The sequence below is a fragment of the Atractosteus spatula genome, chromosome 1 (genome assembly GCF_055471065.1).
Source record: "Atractosteus spatula isolate fAtrSpa1 chromosome 1, fAtrSpa1.hap1, whole genome shotgun sequence".
NCBI classification, from domain to species: Eukaryota; Metazoa; Chordata; class Actinopteri; order Semionotiformes; family Lepisosteidae; genus Atractosteus; species Atractosteus spatula.
In genome coordinates this window covers 76,564,473-76,585,217 of record NC_142706.1, presented here as the reverse complement: position 1 = coordinate 76,585,217, position 20,745 = coordinate 76,564,473, and the positions used below count along the sequence as shown (strand labels likewise).

The window sequence follows — 20,745 nt, the reverse complement described above, 5'->3', positions numbered from 1 at the left end:
AATTCTATTAAAAAGTTCAAAGCTGCTGGTTTGACTTTTTCTGTTCTATAGGACTTTAAAAAAACCCACACTGGCTGAAACACAATCTCTCATTCATAATTTTGGCACAGGCAGCCATCAACAAGCTACAGACTAAAATTGCTGCGCCCTCTACTGATTGTTTTTAGAAATGCATGTTACTCCAATGAACAGCAGGCACACCACAGAGCTATTTAAAGCTGGCCTGTTACAGTCATGTACTGTAATGTTAACCACAAGTATGCCATCTTGCCTTTTCGTTTTGTGCTTAACCCTTTTGTAAATAATACATGTTTTTTTCAGCCTGAGCTTCTCTGAACTACCGTAGACAGCTTTTGTATGAAGGAGGCCCAGTTATGCAATTGCATTTTATTTCTTTTCAGCTAGTAAATCCTCTTTGGATGGGAGGGGAAGGGGTCATAGTACAAGCATTAGATGCTGTTTAAAAAAGTATTTTTACTTTCAAGGCAATCCTTTTCTCTCAAGCGACTTAAAAAAAGTCTAATTGCATAACTGTTGTTTTGCCTTGAACTAGTGGCTACGCCTGCTCACAGAGTCAGTTTCAGGTTAGCAACCACAGCCTTCTTGATCTGCGGACATCACACACAATTCCTGTTATAAGACAGACCTGCTAGGGCAGGGATCTCCCAGGGGAGAGATTCGTTTTCTTCTGCAAGGAAATCAGAAGTCCATGACGGCGTGTGCCAAAAAAAAATTTTTTTTGACTTTAGGAAGATCATCTCTTTGATTTGAAGCTATAGGAATCATATGTTACCATTTTGCACATTGTTTTGGGTTGGCCCCTGGGTAGCATTTAACTGCATCATTCTGCCAGGGTGAATCAGTGTAATCTCCAATTGCTCCAGGCCCAGCTGCGCCCCTGGTTAGGGCTGCACATACTTGTGTAAAGGAGCCCGAGGATCAGGACAGAGCAGAGCTCACACCTCCGACTTGCCTGCCTCCTGCACGCCTTAGCACACTAACTTCACAGAATAACAGCACCCGAGTCTGATGTGTGGAAGCACTTTAGCGCTAAAATAGAACAAGGACAATGGAGAGATTTAACTCAAAGGTCTCGTAGCGCAAACCAGGAGCATAAGAACAGATACCTACTGGAGGCACCTATAGACCCTTTGGCAGGCGGTAACGAGTCGGCCCAAGGATCTCATCCAGCCATTTCTTGAAAGAAGCCTGGGTATCCGCTTCAACAACATGGCTGGGCAGCTTGTTCCATACTCCCACAACCTTTTGTGTAAAGTCATGCCTCCTGCTGCCAGTTTTATCATCCTTTCCTAATACTTTCCACTTCTGCCCGCTGGCTCATGTTTGATTGTTAATTCAGAAGATATCCACTGGGTTGACTTTGTCATGGCCTTTTAGCACTTTGAATACTTGTATGAGGTTGCCTTGTATTCCTTTGTTCAAGACTTTGCTCTTTCAGGATATTTTCTGAATTGTATCTGATTGCTCTCCTCTGGTCTGCAGCAATATCTTTTCCATAATGTGGTGACCAAAATGATGAAAGAGGATGAAAAAAGGGTCCATTCTCTGATATAATTTGCTTACCAGGACTGTCACTGCCTGTTAAAAGTTCACAGACATTTGCCACCATAGTCTGCCAGGCCAGGCAGAGAAACATGCCCTTTCACAAGTCACTCACTGCCTGTGAGGTCTGCCTGACGCAGGGAAGAGATGTCTGGGAAAGCCGAATTCAAATCAAATTGTGCCAAGTCTCAAGGCGTCCAGTCTGTTTTTTGCAGTTAAAGCTGGCACAGATGTATTTTACCACAGCCAGCTAGCATAAGAAATTTTCATAGATCTTGACCTGGTTTTGACTCATCAGCTTCTGCAATAAATTGGTAGCTGACATTCTCCAACTTGGGCCCAGTGTTTGAACCTGCACAGAAATGTTTTATTGTGGGTTTCACGACCTCAGATTAGCAAACCATCAGTCAGAGGAAGCAGCGATGATTGCATCTTTGTAGCTATAGTGGACTTCCCATAAGGTTTGTAGTATAAGAAATAGGTATAAGGGAGGCTTTTTTAGCTGTTCATTATAAGAGTTTGTCTTGCGGGTCTCAACAGAAATAGGAAGGGATCTTTCTGATGACAGACAGATATACTGTAAGGACGATCCAGATGCATCTATCGCTGTATCATCTCAGAGATAACAACGGGAAATATTTGGACAATGAAAGGGAAATGGTTTGAATATTAAATGAATATTTCATTGAGGTGTTTACTGAGAAAGTGAAAGACAAAATGCTTCAGTCTGAGCAAAATTTAATATGCCTCATATTAAATAGTAAGTACAGAGACAGTAATGTTACAGGGATTATAAGAGTTTAAGATAAACAAATCTCAGGACCTGATGATATTTTGCTAATTGTGCTTGGAAATGTTGTTTACTGATTGTTAACAAAACGTCCAAAAGTGGCTCAAGACAGGGCTGAAACCCACTGATTGAATAATTGCTCTAATTGAAGTGATGTAATTAGTGGAGTACCACAGAGATTTGTACTAGGCCCACTGATATTCTTAATTTATATAAACAAGTTAGATTCTGTAATAGGTAGCAGACAAGTCAAATTTACAGATGATATGAAAATAAGAGGATTGGCAAACACGGTAGAAGCTGTAGGAGAAATTCAATAAGACAAACAAAATACAAGCCTGGGCAAACACCAGGCAAATGGTGTTAAATTTAGACAACTGCAGAACATGCAGGTAGCAGGAAGCACAAGATGCAAGACAAGAAACACTGAGGTAGAAGAGGCTATCTCTGAAGCTCTTTATGTAGGTAATGCTGAGACATCATTCTCATCTTCTAGAACATGTGAAGAAGTAATAAAAAGCTAAAATGTCCAGACCTGTAGTAGAAAGTGTAGAATTTCCATCAAGAGATGTTAGGTTATAACCACCCAATGCTCTGGTAATATCTAATGTGGAATATTGTGTACAATTTTGGTCATCTTCTTCCAAATCACAGCTACATTGTTAGGTGTTCTATCGCTGTCAGCTGCATTGTGGTCTGATCTCAAACGAAAGGCCTACATGGAAGCTCCGTTTAGTCTTGAACAGAGAAAAGTATGATAGGACCTGCTTCTGTTAAGAAAGTTAACCCGGTGGACATCAGAATCAACAGTGAAACACAAACCAAAGGGTACATGTGGAAAGTATAAGGAAGTACATTGAGATCGGAGAATAGCAGGCATTTGTTTATGCAGAAGAAAAGGGAAAAAGTTTATTCCACACTGAAAGGAAAAGAAAAGGTGCAACATTTCAGCCGTGGGGCCTTCTTGTGTGAGGAAGAGGGGGAGACCGGCAGCTAATACAACGACATCTGTTGTAATAACGTGGCAATGTTGAACAAACGACCCTGATCACGTTGTCAAAGCTGAGACCCTGGATGTTATATTCAAAGGAGGGGGCAGCACATGATTTCTTGCTTAAACAATAACACGTTGAATGTAAAACTTCATTCTCACAAGGTGCAACTCTGTCACATCACCCCTGACATCCACACTGATGAATGCAATACAGCAAGTCAAGAACAACAGCCAGGTGGGCAACCAGAAAATACTGGCTTCCTTCAGGAAACAGCTGACCCTGGCCTCTCTTACTGACAAAAAAACCGGCCAAACGGGCTCCTCTCAGCTGTAACCTTACGGATGTTCTTGAGTGCAGTGCCTGTGACCTGTGTGTCCAAATGCATAATTTCCTGTTTAATATTAAAAGGACGCAAATGCAGTTTGGATGGACCTTTACATGAACAATAGTGAGAGAAACACGAACATAATGATAGACAGGGGCACTGATGATGGTGTATTTTACTGCTCTGATGAGAACTGGATTATGATCAATTCAGAGTAAAGAGAGAAGAGGGAACACAATAGAACAGGAATCCCAGTTCCGGAATAATAATAGGTTATTATTGTAATTGTTTCTAAATGTTTTGCTAATTGTTATTGCTTTGGAAACACTTTGGAAACAGTGCCATTCATCTGTCATGCCAGGAAAGCTCTTTGAGTGTGAATTTGTATGGCAGAGAGAGTTGTGTGGGCCCGTGACTGGTCATAGAGCCAATCCATTTGGCTTCTTACTGCTCCCCGCAACAATGTATCTGCTTGTTCCGTGTTGAACACAGGTCTTTGTCAACACAGATATCACTGCAAAGACGAGTTATTACGTGACCTTTGTGTTCTGAGCGTTCCCTTCTGCTGACCTGACCTCTTGTGTAAGCCGTATGTAAGCTCCAGGCCCTGTGAAATAAACACTGCCGCAGTGCTCTAGAGACAATGCCTGTGTAACAGCACTGAGATTCCCATCTCTGTAAGCGCTTCCACACACTTTGAAACTGTTCTTTGACGTCACGGACAATTGGCCTTGTTACCGCTGAGAGGGCAGGCGGCCTCTCTAAACATTTAAGTTTCGTTTAATATTTTATAAACGATATCCCCGGGCAACGCGCCTTGGCAGGGACACAGGAACCGTGCTAACAAGCGTCGGCATCAGACCTGCTGTGTCGGTGGGGTTTTCACAGGCTGGGCTCGGTCGGCATGCTGCTCCGTTGCATTTGTGTGTGTTTGTTCAGCCCTGCACTCCCTGACAGCTTTGGCCTGAGAAAATGTTATTACGATGGGGGAAAAAGCCCTCTTTGTAAAGAAAATGCTACATAACTAATTACCTATCATTAGGCTCCCAGTGCAGAGAGGATTAGCTGATGATTACACTCCTTTGACCTTTCAATAGTACAGGTGTGTGAGGCGAAACACTAGCCGCTGGAATTGCTGCAGGAAGAATCTGCTCACATTGGCCAGGAGACAGAAGCATTCAGCTCCTGCACAATGGGGCCGGAGTATTCAGCTGGAAGAAGAAAGGAAGGCCTGTGCAGTTTCCTGTAATGGCCCGATGAGACCTCCTTGTTAACCCGTTAGTCAGTATCTGCGGATCTGGGCCCGGTCTGATGGTGACGTTCCCTTCCTTTCTTTCCAGACTCCCGACGAAGGGAGGTTCTCACGGTTGCACAAAGGGAGCGGGCAGAGATGCCCCTGCGATAGCTGCGTCTGCTCTTCTGGAGAGACGCTCCTCATTCACAGAGCCCAAGCTGAAGGGGTGATAAGCAGGCTTTCACACAAAAGCAAGGGGAAGAAAACGAGTCTTACCTTTCACTGCTCTGCCTGACTCCTGCATTGTGCAGCTCTACCCACGATCCACTTTCACTCGTCCCCCTCCACGGGCTCCGCCCTGTTAGCAGGCCCTTCCTGATGTCATGACGCGCTGGGATTTACCAGCACACACGTTCCCAGGATGCACTCTGCCTACATGCTCTACGCCCCTCCTTGAGCAGCGCAACAAACATCTTCACTAAAATAAACACTGCCACCCTAAAACATCACTACCTCCCCACTCTGGTCTGTTTACTGATTCATCTCTGTGACAGAGCGACTTCACTTTCATTTCCAGAAGCACAAGGGCTCAGGGACACTTCTTTTACACAACTCACAACTCTTCACATCCCAGTAAAACTCTTCAAAACACTTTGTCAAAAAGCATTCAGACCAGTGAGTAGCTTTCGCACTGTAGCTCTGTAGCAAAAATACCAACTAAAGGGATGCAGTGTATTGAGTGGGAAGCTGAAGCTCAAGATCCTTGAGGTCTCGCATGCTCTTGGATAATTCAGGATATAGATTAATAAAACCCCACATCTATATCAGTCTTATTAACTGTTTTTAGGTACAGTATGTTGTTGTTGCTGCCTTGGGATCAGTGATGGGCTTCAAACAATGAGACATTCAAGAAATGTTTCACAGATCCCTTCATTGCTTCAGCCTCTGAAAAGCGACCAGCCTGCAGTTAGAAACCTGACTGCTAGAAGATTTATGCATTCTCAATTTATATTAAAAGATAACTTATCAACTGCACCCTGAACGTTCATGACCTCATTCCAGAATCGGCACCTTGGAAAGCACGGGTTTAAATCATGGTCCATTATCGGAATGCTACTGATCCCAGGTGAGGGTGGCAGAAGCCCAAAGTCTATCCCAGATGCACAGGGTTGTGCTGGAACACCATTCATCAGACGCCAGTCCAGAGCGGGACACACCCACAGCGCCAATTAAGAGACACCACGGAACCTAGCCAGGAGCAATTCTCTGTTTAGAAAATGTGACAGGTCTTAAGTGATTTCAAGAAGGTCTGGATCCCAAATACACAGCAGAAACTGAACAGCTTGACATCAGAGTAGGTCCAACAGATTTCAGGATGTCAGCTCTGAATAGCCCGTTTGGCTACAGAGCAGATCCTGTCTGATCAGCCCGGGGCTGTGGTGTTTCCACCATGCTGTGTTGTTACAACATGCACAAACACAAGTGCACGGCGGTCGAGCACGGCAGCGCGACTCAAGCCTCCTACCTTCCTCCTCTTGCGGTGGATCTCCCCAATGGAGTTGGCCAAGCTGTTGGGCCCCAGGAGGGTGCTGGTGCTCTGGGGCCACTCCACGCTGACCAGGCTGTGCTCCCCCATCAGCACCTTCCTCACGTTCTCCGCCCCCGTCACGCGGATCAGGGGCCGCCCCAGCAGGTGCGTCTTGAAGACGTTGCCGTATTTCTGCCTCCGCGACGCGTGGAACCCGGATCCCTGCAGAGGAAAGACCATGAGCTACTGAGACCACAGCGTTGCCTTGTCTTTCTGCTTCCCTGCATGGCAGACCCCCAGGACCCCACAAGTACATTCTTATAGAAGGAGCTCAGTCCTCCTGCCCCTTAATTCTTCACAGCAGTGGGATTGGGATCCAGCATTATGGACCACTGTCCACTGTCCACAGGGGACGGGAACACACTGAGGAAACAGGGAGAGGCAAACTGAGCCTGCACTCCACCGAGACACTAGTCCTTCACACAAACTCCACAGTTCACAAAAAGCTGTTTACTTTACTCTGTTTCATCTTTCTCTATACTTACTCAAAGTGCTGGAGGAGTCAGAGGTTTGTCTTTTTTTATTCAACAAAGAAGGCTGCTCAGGAAAGGCAGCAATTACATAGTATAAAAACACACAGCGGGATGAGATAACATGTATTTTACACTGTGTCCAACTGCCAAGATGTATAAAAGAGAATGAGAATAAATATTGCAAGAACGCAAAATTAAACATTTTCTTGTTTTAAAGGAATGTTTTACAGTTCAATTGTGCACTAGCAAAAATAATTTGATCTGAAAGGGAGTGTAAAATTGCAAAGACTGAAAACCACAGATGAGCGTGGTTATTCCCCATGCAAATCAGAATGTATTTCTGCAACATTACCAGATAGACAGACAGGGAGATAAGCGCCGCTGGGAAAGGCAGCAGAGCTCCTTCTGTGGTGGAGAACAGCCGGCCAGAGCTGGAAGTCTCATGTTCCTTTAAGTGTGAGGGTTTAGTTTTAAAATAACGGATTATTTTAAAGGCTGGGTGTTAACATTAGCAGATATTTGTAGGTTTTGGGGCTGCAGTGTCAAGGGTTAGCTTTAGGGATTAAAAGAGGGTTTATGAATTACAGTGAAGGATTACTGTTATTGGGTTAGTTCAAGAGATTACTTGGAGGGGCTTAAGATCTGTATTATGGGTAGTAGCTGGGGGTTTAGACTGGGGGAACTGATCTCAGAGGTAGGTGTTCCTGCAGATATTAGCACAAACCCTATGAGAGAGACAGTAAAAGAAAGTTCAGCACAGATGTCAGTGAACCTTTAAGCTCAGTGTATTTGTTCTATAGCCACACTGCAGACTTTCAGCAGTTTTTGCCAGACATTTCCCATCCGCTGTGCAGGTTTTCCTGCGATGTGAAAGCCGTGTGCCCTCAGTCCCTGTGGCAAAGGTGTACAATAAGGCGATTAACGGCGTTATGCAATAATGTCTCTGTTGCTGCATTTCATGCGTAACCCTCTTTCATGGAGCTGAGCCCTTTTTAACCTGTCAGAGACTGTGCTGCTGAGCCCTCGGTTGGCTAAAGAAGGGCCTCTTGTGCCTGGTAGGGTTAGGGTTGGGGTTAGGGTTAGTTGTCCCTTCTGTCCTCCAGTTGTAATGCAAATTTTAAATTAGAACCACCAGTTTTCACTGACTCAAGATCTGTTTATTAGACCACCTTGTTTGATTGATTCACTTGCCTTATTTACTCATTAGGATGCAAATAGTTATAAAATATAAATAGAAGTAGCTCTACAGTTTAACAATGATGAATGATGTAATATTGTTGCCTGGTGACTGGGGAGACATTGTGTTTGCTCCGTCTTGTTCCTGGCCCAGGGCTGGCGTAGTTTGGAATAGTTTGTGTCTGATTTTTGTTTCTCATTTTATTTACCCTTTAACACGTTTTATACAATTGTCTTCTTCCCACATGGACACCTTGAAGACTGAGCTACCACACGACAATGTCTGCCTGTGCTTAGTGCATAAGAAGAAGCTCTAGAGACAACTGGCAAATCAGCTCAAAGACCCAGGATTCAATCTGGGCTGCCAACAGCTTCCTTCAGGCCTACAGACAAAACTCTCCAGAGATTAATGACTCATAATATGGTGTCTGAAGGGTGTAACTGGAAGCGAATAATGTTTTGGCTATTATTGAGGAAATCTAGCGACAGGACCTGGAGCTCACTACCAAAGGCCTAACCTATTTCATTCCAACACTTCAGAACAACCGGACAAAGCCTTCGCAGAACATTTCCATTCTGTTTTAAAACAGAAACACCCAAAACAATTCGAACATTCTTAAAAGGCCAAGCAGTCAGACACGCAGGCTGCCCACGCATAGCTCCCAGTTCTGCTACTGAATTTTGTCCTACCCCCCAAGGATAGCGTTAAATTCTGGGACTGTCAACTACAGTATCTTGAAATATGGGACACACCCACCCAAATGTTTTAAGAGGCAGTGGCTCTTTCTCCAGCTCAGAAGAGTTCAAGACCCACCTGCAGGGCCATGTGTCCTGCAACACAAGGGAAGCACTGCATTGAATCATGGGAAAGCCAGCTCCAAGTGCAGAAGCCAGCCCACCAGTGTCCACCAGAGAGCAGAGGCCAGTGGGTGCTGAGAGGATCCCACTAATTCCAGACATGCCCCCAGGCACTCAGCTGTGCCCCTGGCATTTGAGAGATCCTGGTCACAGTCAGCTATTGACATGGCCTGCGACCCAGGCCACAGAGGTCAACCCAGAAGGAGTCATGGGTCGGCCTCACTTTCCTTTGCTAAGGTTCGAATAGTGACAGTTGTTTTTATTCATATTATTAATCTTTACAGAGCTTAGATTTGATTTTGTACAAATTGCTAAAGGGTTTTGCCACAGCTTTTTGGTGTGTCTGTGCTGCCCTGTCTGCACTGAAGGTATTTTGCAGTGAAGTTTTTTTTTTTGAAGTCAGTCACAGTAAGTCAACAGGCTATAAATATCTGGGGTTTCATTTGCTCATATTTTAAACTCACAGGCACTATTCAGAAAAAAAAAACGTGCTTGAAATCGTTTACGTGCACAAAAGCCTCAGGGAATGCTCCGAGCTGGAACAGTTACAAATTCTGCCACCGTTTCAGTCTCGCCCTCTGGAATTTCATGGGGTTTTGTTTTGTTTTGAAGAAAAGAAAATACAGTTCAGAGACATGCATACACTGCCAGTAATGTTGGCTTGCCTACCCATGACACAGAAATAGCAGTTCACAGTACAAATTAAATATCTGAAGTACCTCGACGTGCCAGAGTCTGTTGTAGCTGGCCATACCTACAGCACGGACAGAGTTAGGAACTGCACAGTCGGCCCGCCACGCTGCAGCAGGGCTGAACTGGGTCTGAACCATGTTGCAGGCACAGCATCTCCCAGAGCGGCTCGATTCCCACAGGACCAGAGCTCTGTCCTCTGTGTGAGCTAGCGCCTGCTGGAGACCGTGTCAGGTGCGGGGTTTTAAAACAAATGACTTTGCCGGAGGTTGAGTGCTCCTCCTCCAGAACACAAAGGCGTCTTCATCTTCCTCACTTCCATGAGTGAGGAAGATGAAGAGCAGCCAAACTCTTTGGCACATAATGAGGAAGGCAGATCAATCAGTGTCAAAGTGCTGAAAATCACAATGCTGCTCTGGGAGAATTCACTGGCTGTTCACCTTCAGGGAGAAAAGTCCCTCCCATTTCTGCCAAGCAGGGCTTAATCGTCTCTTGTTAACCCAACAGCAGGTTCACTCCAATCGCTTGACATGGTGCATTAGCAGCCTGCTCAGACATCATATAACAAGCCCTCAACAGGCTTTCTCTCAATGAATAGGGCTTAATGAAAACAAACACTAGAGCAAATTCTTTGCCCTTTTGAAGGGTCGTATGGATGCAGAGCAGCCGCTGCTCCCGGCTTGGGATGGTTTAAATCTCTCGCCTCTGACAGACACAGCTCGTTTGAGGCTTCAGAATGGGGCTGCAACAGAGTGGCATGGCAATTATACTGAAGGGGCTTTGGCACTGTACCGCTGCCACTGTGACACAGTGCAGAAGAGTGTGAATCACAGAGGGGACAAGCTGAAAGAATCCCTTATTGCCAAAGCAGCAGAGCGAGGTCCAAAAGAACAAAACAAGAACTAGAGAGGGTCAGAGAAAGTTACACTCTCATACACACATATTCCCATGTTTAGACTTCATGTAATATTTTTACACCTTCAAAAATCAGTCAGCTTCTCCAAAGAAGCATTTCATTCAATTTTCTTTGCCTGTTTTTAAAAATTCCTTTCAGATTGCTGTTGCCAAGGTCTCCTAGTCTGTTTGGAAGTTTGCTCTCTACAAGTAGTTCTGTTATGTTATTAAAGGAGAAACAATCTGTAAAGCGGTCTCCTCCACTTCTCCCAGATGATGTTTTCCTGATAAGAGACTGTACAGAATAATCAATGAATATACAGTACCTGCAATTTTGGACTCTACATCGACACCTTTAAGGCCTCTCTCAATATGCAAGCTGCTGCATTAGGCAGACATTTTATTTCCCTACCTTTATCCAAGGATATTTGTTCTTTTGCAAAAACACAGTGGAGCAAAACACTGCCAGCTACTGTTCAGACATACCAGGCGTCTGAGGAGGAAAGGCTATGTTTTCAAACTCTTGACAGAGCAGACGTTTCAATGATTGAAGTCTTTCTCTTGTGCTTGGGAGCTACAAATAATTCTTGCATTGATGTGTTTACTCTGTAATCCAATTAAGTTCTTGATTAAAAAAAGCTGAAAGCTGTTGTTTATGTTAGAATAATAGTAGAGAATATTAAAATAGTTTAGGCTCGTACTGACAAATCATTCTCTGCAGTAGAAATATTGAGATGCCTATCCTTAAAGGTTTATTAAAGGTTTATTAACAACAAAAAAGTTCCAGTAAGAATTTTATAAGGCCCAAGTAACCAAGTAGTTCATATGTTCAGTAGCCAGGTTCGAGCCTGGGTCAAGACGCTGACTGTGTGCCACCAGGATTTCCCAAGGGGGAGAGCACAGTCAGCAGGGCTCTCAGTGACATAGCGCCCCCTGTGGCCTCCCAGGCCTGTTACAGGCTCAGGTTGCTGGAGGGGAGGTCAGGGACATTTCTCTCCTCCAGTGAACCCTCTGGGCTCTGGCTGTGCCTTTGGTTTATATTTATATTTTTCACTCCAGGCAGAATCTACTGTATTTTGGCACAGGGATAATTCATAGAGCTGTATTACCCACTGGACCCTGTAGGCCAGAATAAGCACGAGCGTCTGCCTGTTGTACAGCAAACTCAGCCTTTCCGGCTTTGCCTTTCATATGACACCTTCTCTCCAGCGGAAAGTTTGTGGTGACATTCAGTTAGCAGGTGAGGAATGCCCTCTGGTTCCAGGGGCTCACAAGAAATCAGATGTGCAAGTGAACTCACAACCATTCCAGCCAGTAACAGGAATGTTATACAGCTGAGTGTGCATGTGTATCATACTATCTTTATTTAAAATCGAAATCCGTCTTTTTAGCTTTTGAAAAGTTCACAGACACTTTCATTTTCTGAAACAAACAACTTGCAAGCTTTGATATGGCATGCCTGCATTATTAGCCCTGATGAGTGGAAAACGTTTTAAACTAGAGGAGTCTCCTAGCTTTGGTTAATTATTTTTTTTTTGTTTCTGGTTATGCTGTGTGCAGAAAATTCCATGCCTATCAGAAAATATAACTCAGATCAAGAAATCTGCTTTTTGTTTGCTTGTTTTGCAGACTTCTAATGAATAACTCACACATTAAATGTGCTTTTCCTGGCAACAAGAATACCTGAGTGAGACGGAGAACAGAAATTAGCTCCAAATTGCTCTTTGACCTCAGTCTCTGCTGGCAGGGCTTCTGGAGTATGAGTGATGAAGTGCATTCTGATTGGTCAGTTGAAAGTGAAGCCAAACTAGGTGGAGTAGGGCAGCATTAACTGTTTTGTGTACCTCAAAACACAAATGAAATGGAAGAAGGAGTTACTATTTGCCAGTTAAAAATTGAACAGGAAAATAAACTTGTTTTGCAGCATGCAATCTTATCTCATGCTGTCCGTAACCCACTGAAAGACATACTGACAGCTACTGTACCTGGGCTGGTTCTGAATTGTATCTAATCTGTGAAAATTGTGCTGAAAAAGCAATCCCAGGCCTCACACACACTGCACTGCTTATGCTCTTGTGAAGGCTGGCTGGAAATGACAGAGTTAAGATACGGTTCTCAATAGTTCTTTTCTTTTTAAAAGAAATTTATCAGATATTTTACAAGGGGTGCAATAAAGGGGACTGCTTTTTCCACTGACTCCTTCCAAACAGAGCACAAGACTAAAAATACAAATTTTTGTATAAATTGGACACCGGTTGAAACTCCCATCACATAAAGGTAGTCTTTGTGCAGCAGTGGAAATGTTGTACAAATGACTCTTTTATTAGCACCACAAAACAGCCCTTTAATTATATTTATTTAGATCAGTGCAGGAGTTACCCTAACACTGGAGTTCATTAGCCCTTTAACAGTAAAGGATTCTCATGCAATCAGTTCTCCAGGTAGAGTCTGTCATTTCACAGACGCACATTTTAAAACCGCACATTGAGCAAGGAGTTCACAACATAAAGAAATGAAACACTGAGCTATTTTGGAACATTACTAAATCCAAAAGCTATTCCTGTCAATCCATCTGTACCATGGCGATTTTTGAAGTACTGGTATCAGCACAAATTAAAAGAAGTTTCATCAGAATGACGTATTTCTTGTTCCTCTGGTGCGGGACATGGGAATTTGTTGGGTACAGTGGAGGATTGAAAATTGCAGATTAATATGCAAGTTTTTTTTTATTTATACCGTATTGATGACGTGAATTGTTCAATGCAATTACTGCTTTAAATAAAAAATGTCGCTTGCTGGGATAGGCTCTGTCTGCCCTGCAGCCCTGGAGAGGAAGAAGTGGTTAGAAATGGGATAAATGCATGGATGGAGCATTCGTCCTCTCTGTCCACTGAAATTCAACTTTAATTAATCCTGTCTTTCAGTGTTCTGATTTATGTCTAACTGTAATCCTCCACAAGTGAGGTGTAGATGCTATAGCCACCTCAGTCTAATTTATTGTTTGCTGAAGCAGAAATCAATTACTTTCTTTTATAAAATGTTTATGTATGTGACATGGTTGTATCACATGGAGCACATGTCTGGGGCTCTGCTGTTATTGTCTCTTCAGCTCGTTTTGCTGCTCCGTGGATATTAAAGGTTACTGAGGAAAAGCAGTCACTTTCACAAGGAAGCTCTCAGTCTATGTCCACAGCTGACCTTGGTGTGCTCACTTTCACCACTAACACTGAAACAGCTGGGGCCAAAGTCCATACATTTCAGAATTACCGAGTCTGGGAGAGTCAGAGGGAATGAAGTAGAAAGGATTACATAGCACGCCGATGTTTGCAGGAGTATCATATTCAAAAACCATATACAAACAGTTAAAGACAGATTTTGCTGCTTTTTTTTACTCTATTTACATAAACATAACCACTGGAGTCTTTTAGCAAGGGTACACTGGCATGACTTCAGGAGGGAATGAATGAACTGAAGTGGGCTGTGTGGCTGTCGGGGAGAATGGCACTGCTATTCTTCTCCCTTTGGTGGCACTGCACAGTCACTGCTCCACTGCCAGGGAGAGGGGCAGCTGGATCTGTAATCCAGGAAGAAAGTGACAGGTCTTCCGTTTGTGTATGAAAAGGAAAAGAAGCGCCAGTCTCAGAGCCCGCACGATGCATCAGCGCGGGGCTGGAGGTTTGTGGGGCAACGCGTTCACTGCAGGCTGTGAGGGCTGGGAAAAAGAGGTGGAAGCCAACCAGTTACCCCCAAAACACAAAACCCACAAACAAAAGGGCCAAGAGTGGACGAGGAGCAAAGGAAAATGGCCTGACCTTCAACCTGGAAGGTCTATGAGAAGCGAGATTATGGTTGTTCAGTGTGTGTGAGTGCTCACCCCAGGACCTCTTTTGTGAAAAGACCCTGAGCGCTGCCAAGCTGGGCCCTGCTAGACCTTTTCCTCTTTGTGCTCCAACACAAGAGTCGTTTCAGGACACTTTGGTCTCCAGAGGTGAATGCGAGGGCATTGGGCCGCGGTGCCAGTCAGTTCTTAATCTGGGCAGTGTTGTGAAGAAAGCCGAGTCTCGCTCGGGGCCTCCGGGGAGTGAGCAGAGAGCGGGCGCACTGCATGCAGATTCGAAGCACCCGTCTCCTCCCGCGGCGGGGGGGCGGTGAGACCGGGCCGTGAGGATGGGACCCCTGGGGAGCTCTTTTTGTCCCCGGGGCTGGGCTTGTCAAGGCCTTGGGCAGGCTGCCACCCCCCATTCTGTCTCCAGCCTCAATCAATGGTGCCCGCTGCCTGAACCGAGAAGCAGGGCTAGCCGTGCCCCGACACCAGGTGCCAGCAGTGGCACAAAGCGCAGCAGGATCAGCAGCAGGTACAGTACCGTGTAGGAGACCCTGCAACAGCTGGCATGGCGTTTTCTAGCCACACCTCTGCAAGTCGTCTTCACCCTGCGAGTGCACCACTGGCCCAATAACCAAGTATACTGGAACAGCGTTTGCTCCTGAGCTGCTCTGCCTGGATTCCTCTCAGTGCTTTGCTGCCAGTCTAGCCTCTCTTCGTGGCTCGCTATACCATGCAATACAGAGGGAAAGATGGACAGGTAGTCTTCTAATGTCGCCTTCATGTAGTCCTTGTGCTTTATGACAGTTTTTGCAACTGGGCACAGTAAGCATTACTGTAGGTTTTATGACATGTTACCATGTGTTTGTCTTCATTTGCTTTGTTTTCTCTGTGCTTTTGCCCTCCTCTTCCTCTCTGTGGAAGAGTACCAGTCCCCCTGCTTGGCTGTAGTGTGCTAGCAGTGTGAGGTGCCATGGTAAGAATAAAGAGCTTTTTGTGAGAATATGAGCACTGAAGTCAGCCTCCTAGAAAATCACACTCAGCGCCTGTGAAGGAGCCTTTGTTGGCAACTGCAAAGAGCAAAGGTCAGACAGAACCCTAACGGACCATGACTGCTAAACGGCCACAATGTAGATATGAGGCAGGTCTTATCTCTGTGTTTGCTGGTCCCTGCAAAGCTGATTAAGAACCCTGTGAGTGTGTAGTTTAATCAGCATGGGATCTGTAAAATAACTAACAGCCAGTTCATACGTTTTATGTTATTTCTCCAGACATCAGCTTTTTTGTGAAGTGCAGCATCTACTGTACCAGGCTTTGACATACTCAGATATCCTGCTGAACTCTGGAGAACAGACCTGAAAGTTTTTTTCCGGTCAGTGTAAAGAACAGAGACCCAACAGCAACAGTAATGCACTGAACTTCTTAAAGCATACGTGTTAGTTAGGCATCCCAGAATAAAGGCTTAATCAACAGACACATGAAATCACATCACCAAACCAGTGCTTTTTGAGCGAATTATGTATTTATTAATTACTCACCCACACTCAAAAGGAATTTCGAATCTGGGTGAGCATTACTGAAAATTGTATTTCAATAAAGATGAGGAAAAAAATAGAGATTCCTTTAACTGCAGCAGCACTGAGTGAATTACACTGCCTGGCACTGGCTGGTATGAGGCCATGAGGTGCCAATTTCAGATTGCAGTGGTTTAAATGGAAATGCGAAACTAGTAGCAAGCCCCCAGGAACGAGCTCAGTAGTAATGACTCTGGGACCCTCTGCTTGCCAAGCAACAGCGACCCCTGTCGCTCACTGGCCTATCTCAGCCGGACACGTCTCCCTGACTCTAAAGCCTTCATCTTTTCTCATTCCAGGTTTTCAGTGAGGGGGAAAAAAGAAGCCACCAGATTAACAACACATGTCTGGAAGGGGCTTGCGTCTCTGATTCTCCTGAGCCAGCACAGGAGTGCAGAGGCAGGTCAGGGTGGATGGCAACCCACTCTGAATGGGTTACACTTAAACAGAGAGAAAAGAGCTGCCAGCTCAAAATCAGAAGGAGGAAAAGGAGAAAACAGGCCACAATAGGCACTTAGAAGGAAGCCACAGAAGCAGCTCTGTGCCAGTGGAAAGAGAAGACTCCTGTGCAGCACAATGCGAATGGAAATCTGAGGAGCGTTTTTGTGCTGCTGGCTTTCCGCAGCCAGCAATTGCGCAGGGCAAGACGAGTGACTCAGATTCCAAAGAAATAGTTCAATCAGTCAAACAAAAAAATGGCTCTTGCCACAAGCGCTCCAGAGACGCATTCCGTCGCCTGCCTGGGCGCTTAAGGCGAACGCAGTCCGACACCGAACGCATGTGCCACTGGTGCAGCCAGAGAGGCAGGGCGCCTCGTCGTGTCGTGTGGACAAGTACGGAGCGCTTTTTTATGAAACCAAGTGGTCGCACAATATTCCAACAAGAAACCTCTCTGCGCTGCGGCAGGGAAGGATTTGGTTGAGAGGGATTTGTGAGCGCCCGTTTGGTCCTGTCCAACTGGGAAGAGCCGGAAAGGGATCTCGGACAGCCTTGACGGTACCAGACTGGCGGTCTGCAGTCGGCCTCGCCCTGCCGGGAGCTGCGGCTCCAGCCATGTCTCAGGACTCCAGCCACACGAGTCCCCCGGCAGGAGGGTTTCCCGTCTTCACCAGGCCAGAGGGTCCCCAGGCCACCGTCCTCCATCCACTTCCTGACCCCCTTCCTCCAGAGCCAGAGCCTATCCCGGCAAAACAAGGGGTGCAAGGCGGGGTACACCCTGGACGGGATGTCCGTCCACCACCGGGTTCACAGACACGAGAAACCCACACGAACATGGGGAAAGCATGCAAGCTCCACACAGACAGCACTGTGGGAATCGAACCCAAGGCACCAATGCTGACCACCGCGCCACCCTGCCCCTGGCCCCTGACCCCTGACCCCTGACCCCTGATAAATTTGTTGTGTCGTCTGTACTCCCTCTTCAGAATATAATTTTCACACATGGAGGAGGCGCTGCTGATCCGCTTCAGCCACCTGATGAATCTGGAGAGCGAGGGGCCGTGCAGAACCAGCCTCTCCAGAGGCACGCTGGAGCCAGCTGTGCACAGCTCCCTCTCCTGCCCACACAGGTCCCGGCCCTGTCCACATACAAGCAGGGATCAGGCCTGGACTCATGAGGAGCACTAGACACACCTACGTTTTAGATACACTGCGCGCGGTCTTTCGGGGTATACAGAGAGGCAGCGCACCACCGAGCCTCGTTCTAAACTTTGAACCGACGATATGAAAGGCTGAGCGAATTCTGTCTCCTGCACAGTCTTTGCTGTCCTCGAAGACACGAGTCCACAACGATGTCTTCACAGCTTGTACGACCCATAGTGAACACCAGAAGGGAAGAGCCACGGGGGTGCCCGGAGAGACGGATACAACTTCCTCTCGAAGCACGAAAACGGTGGGGAGGGGGGAGAGAGAATCAGATTTTTGAATGTCTTCCAGGAGAAGAAAAAACAAGAAACTTCCTTCTGAACCGCGGCCGAGAAAGGGGTACTAGAGGACATTCCGGGCCAGCGCTGCAGCGCGGTGTGAGGGGCGGCGGTCCGCGATGGAGGGTCGCGCCCCTGCAGCTTCCTCGCCAGCCTGACAGCCGGGACCCCCGAGGAGCGCGCGGAGCTCCGCGTCCCGGCACGCGCGGGAGGGCACGCTCCGGCGCGTGGTCACAAGCGGCGCCGCGGGCTGTGGCATCAGGACCGACACGACAGGGCGGCCGAGCAGAATCCGAGCAGGCGTCAAAGCCAGTCCCGGTCTCCGAGGGCTCCTTCTACAACGCCGGATTGTTAGTGAGTTAGACTACCTGGAACAGCTAAAACACCTAATTCTTCATTTGCTACGGCAATACCGTTTTTTATTGCATTTTTTTTCTTCTTTTACTATTACGCAAAAGCGTGATAGGCGTGATGTGGGCTTTTTTTTTATACGAGCTTCGGTGTTACTTCTCACATGGTGATTCTGACACGGTGAGCAAGAGTGGGCGTGACGAGTTTTGAAGAGAAGTGTTCAATGTGGAATGATTTTGGAAGACGGGAAATATCATTTATCTCAAACAGAACAAAACAAAAGGCTTCCTGTTGTGCTCCGTTCACTCGCTACACCTGTCCGTTCAGTAACATACCACTTCAATGGTCAAGACGTTAATCGGAATTCCTCCCCACAAACATGTAAGACCGCGGGACAGACACGAACATGCCCGCGTTTCCTAACACGCCTGAGAGAGGGTACCGAGGTAGAGCAACAGTAATTAACCTGGATAAGTTTCTCTCTCTCTCTCGTGTACCAGCTCCCTCCCGCTGGAAAGGCAGCGCTAGAGCTGTCGCGCGCGACTTGTCAAACTCGCAACCCCACGGGAATGCACACGCGCTCCGGCAGAGGTAAATATCCACTTGGAACAGTGCCACGAAACCCTGGAATATTAGGGAAAGTTTCCCTTCCCTGGCTGTAGGAAATCGACCTAATAACGATTGCTCAACGCTGGCGAGCGATCTGAACACGCGGCTACGGGTTTGCCAAGTAACGTCCTGTCGCCGATGGGAATATCTAATAAACACATCTGAGGAAAACGCGTCAGAGCTGCCTTACCCGGGAATTAATCAAGAACTCTGCGCATAGGACGCTCAGGCAGATGACGGGGCTTTGCCCTGCACTACTGCTGAATGTAAAGAATGGATGCAGATCGTATAGAGGCAAACAGCCCGGGGGTCGGAAACGCACAAAGCCCCAGACAAGGGAAAGTTCCTGACGCCTCCTCAGAGCGCGGCGCGCAGTGTCCGAGAGAGACGCGGTTCTGAGCCCCCTAGTCCAAACCACGCACTGCACTCTGTGCCTTGTTACTGCCATATAAACATAAACCACGACTTTCAAGCATTTTAACGACTGTTTTCATTTTCCATATGTTAAGAGGCATCAAAATGAAAGAGAGAGAAAAATATTTTGCTGTAAATGTGCGAAAGTCTGGCTACACACGAAGACCAACGCTGATTAATATCTCGGCGTGAAAACAGTTCTAAAACTGCCATCACTAATTTTGCTCAATTAAGGCACCGTTTTCAGGAAATTAGATTGATTAACACGCACGAGTAAAAATAAAAAGTTATCCTTCAAAACCTTTTTTTTTCCTTACAAAACGATTTAAACGGACACCACAGAAATAACGTTTGTTAAAACAAATGTGTGATTTGTAAAAGAAACTGATACCTGGCTTCGCGACACAGACGTGGCGTGCTCAGGAATACCACGGGACAGCCGTGAGCAGGCGTGTGCCAGACCCGGTACCGGCCCGCCTCAGGAGCAGCAGCAGCAGGCAGACCGCGGCCGGGCGCGCTTACCTGGAACAGCCAGTGGCAGGTCTCTCCGATGATGGGGAATCCCATGGAGCCCTTCGGCATGGGCAGCTTGCAGCTCTTGTCCCGCGTGGCGGTCCAGCGCAGCTGCCACAGCTGCTGGGAGACTGCCAGCAGCAAAGCCACTGACACCAAGCACGCCGCCAGAGTCGCCAGAGCAGACACCAGGTCAAAACTGTCAAAAAGCATCGTGACGGCGGTGGAGTCCTGCACTGTCTCTTGAGTAATAAAACAAAAAATCGCAAAAAAAAAATTCTTAAAAACTTGAAATGAGCAAATGGAACCTAGCAATCATGTATTTCTTCAGATCACCTGGTAGCCAGCATTGTTAGCTTTGTTTTTATTTTGTGTTTTTTCTTTCTCTGTAACTTTTCTCCTGTGTTATTGACTAAAGCTGCTCTTCACTGCGTCTAGTTTAAATCCTAATTAGCGGAGCACCTGATAAAACTGACAGAGATTGTGGAATAAGGAGTTATTGGAGAAAACATTTCAGCTTTAGTTCAAGACAGGTAATTTTCTGTTTTCTGCAGTCAAATTGATCAAATTGATGATGTGTTTTTCGTCACACGCATTTTAGAAATTCAGTTTAGCCATATTCCTGCAAAGTTTATCCTCCTATATAATCGGGGCGGGGGCAGTTTGCAAAAAACGTAACTCAAAATAAGAAATAATTAAATTTAAGATGAACTTAAAATGAAAAGGAAAAAAGTTCCATCTCCTCCCAAAAAAAACTTTCTACTTTGTCCCCCGAATTTTTCAAATTGATTAAGTAGGATCTCGATCACCTATACAAAACAAACTGATCTGAGTCAAGTACAGTAGCAATAAATGTCAGGCTGAGATATATAATCCTTTGTAGCTCGCTCTCAGATGCTGTAGGCTACTATGTTTAAAATCTTCAGATGGTGGTGGAAAGTTAAGTCTCTCTC

General features: G+C 46.1%; 1 protein-coding gene across 1 annotated transcript in view; it reads right to left on the bottom strand.

Moving 5' to 3' along the window:
- The window catches only part of cyp26b1 (cytochrome P450 family 26 subfamily B member 1), a 31,644-nt gene extending 11,578 nt beyond the window's left edge, over positions 1 to 20,066 (bottom strand). Inside the window, exons 1-2 of the mRNA XM_088919822.1 lie at positions 19,802 to 20,066; positions 6,433 to 6,657 (exon numbers count right to left, since the gene is read on the bottom strand). Coding sequence (XP_088775948.1) covers positions 6,433 to 6,657; positions 19,802 to 20,005 — 429 coding nt within the window. The 5' untranslated portion in view covers positions 20,006 to 20,066. The remainder of the gene's footprint in view (positions 1 to 6,432; positions 6,658 to 19,801) is intronic.
- Between the last annotated feature and the right edge of the window lie 679 nt (positions 20,067 to 20,745).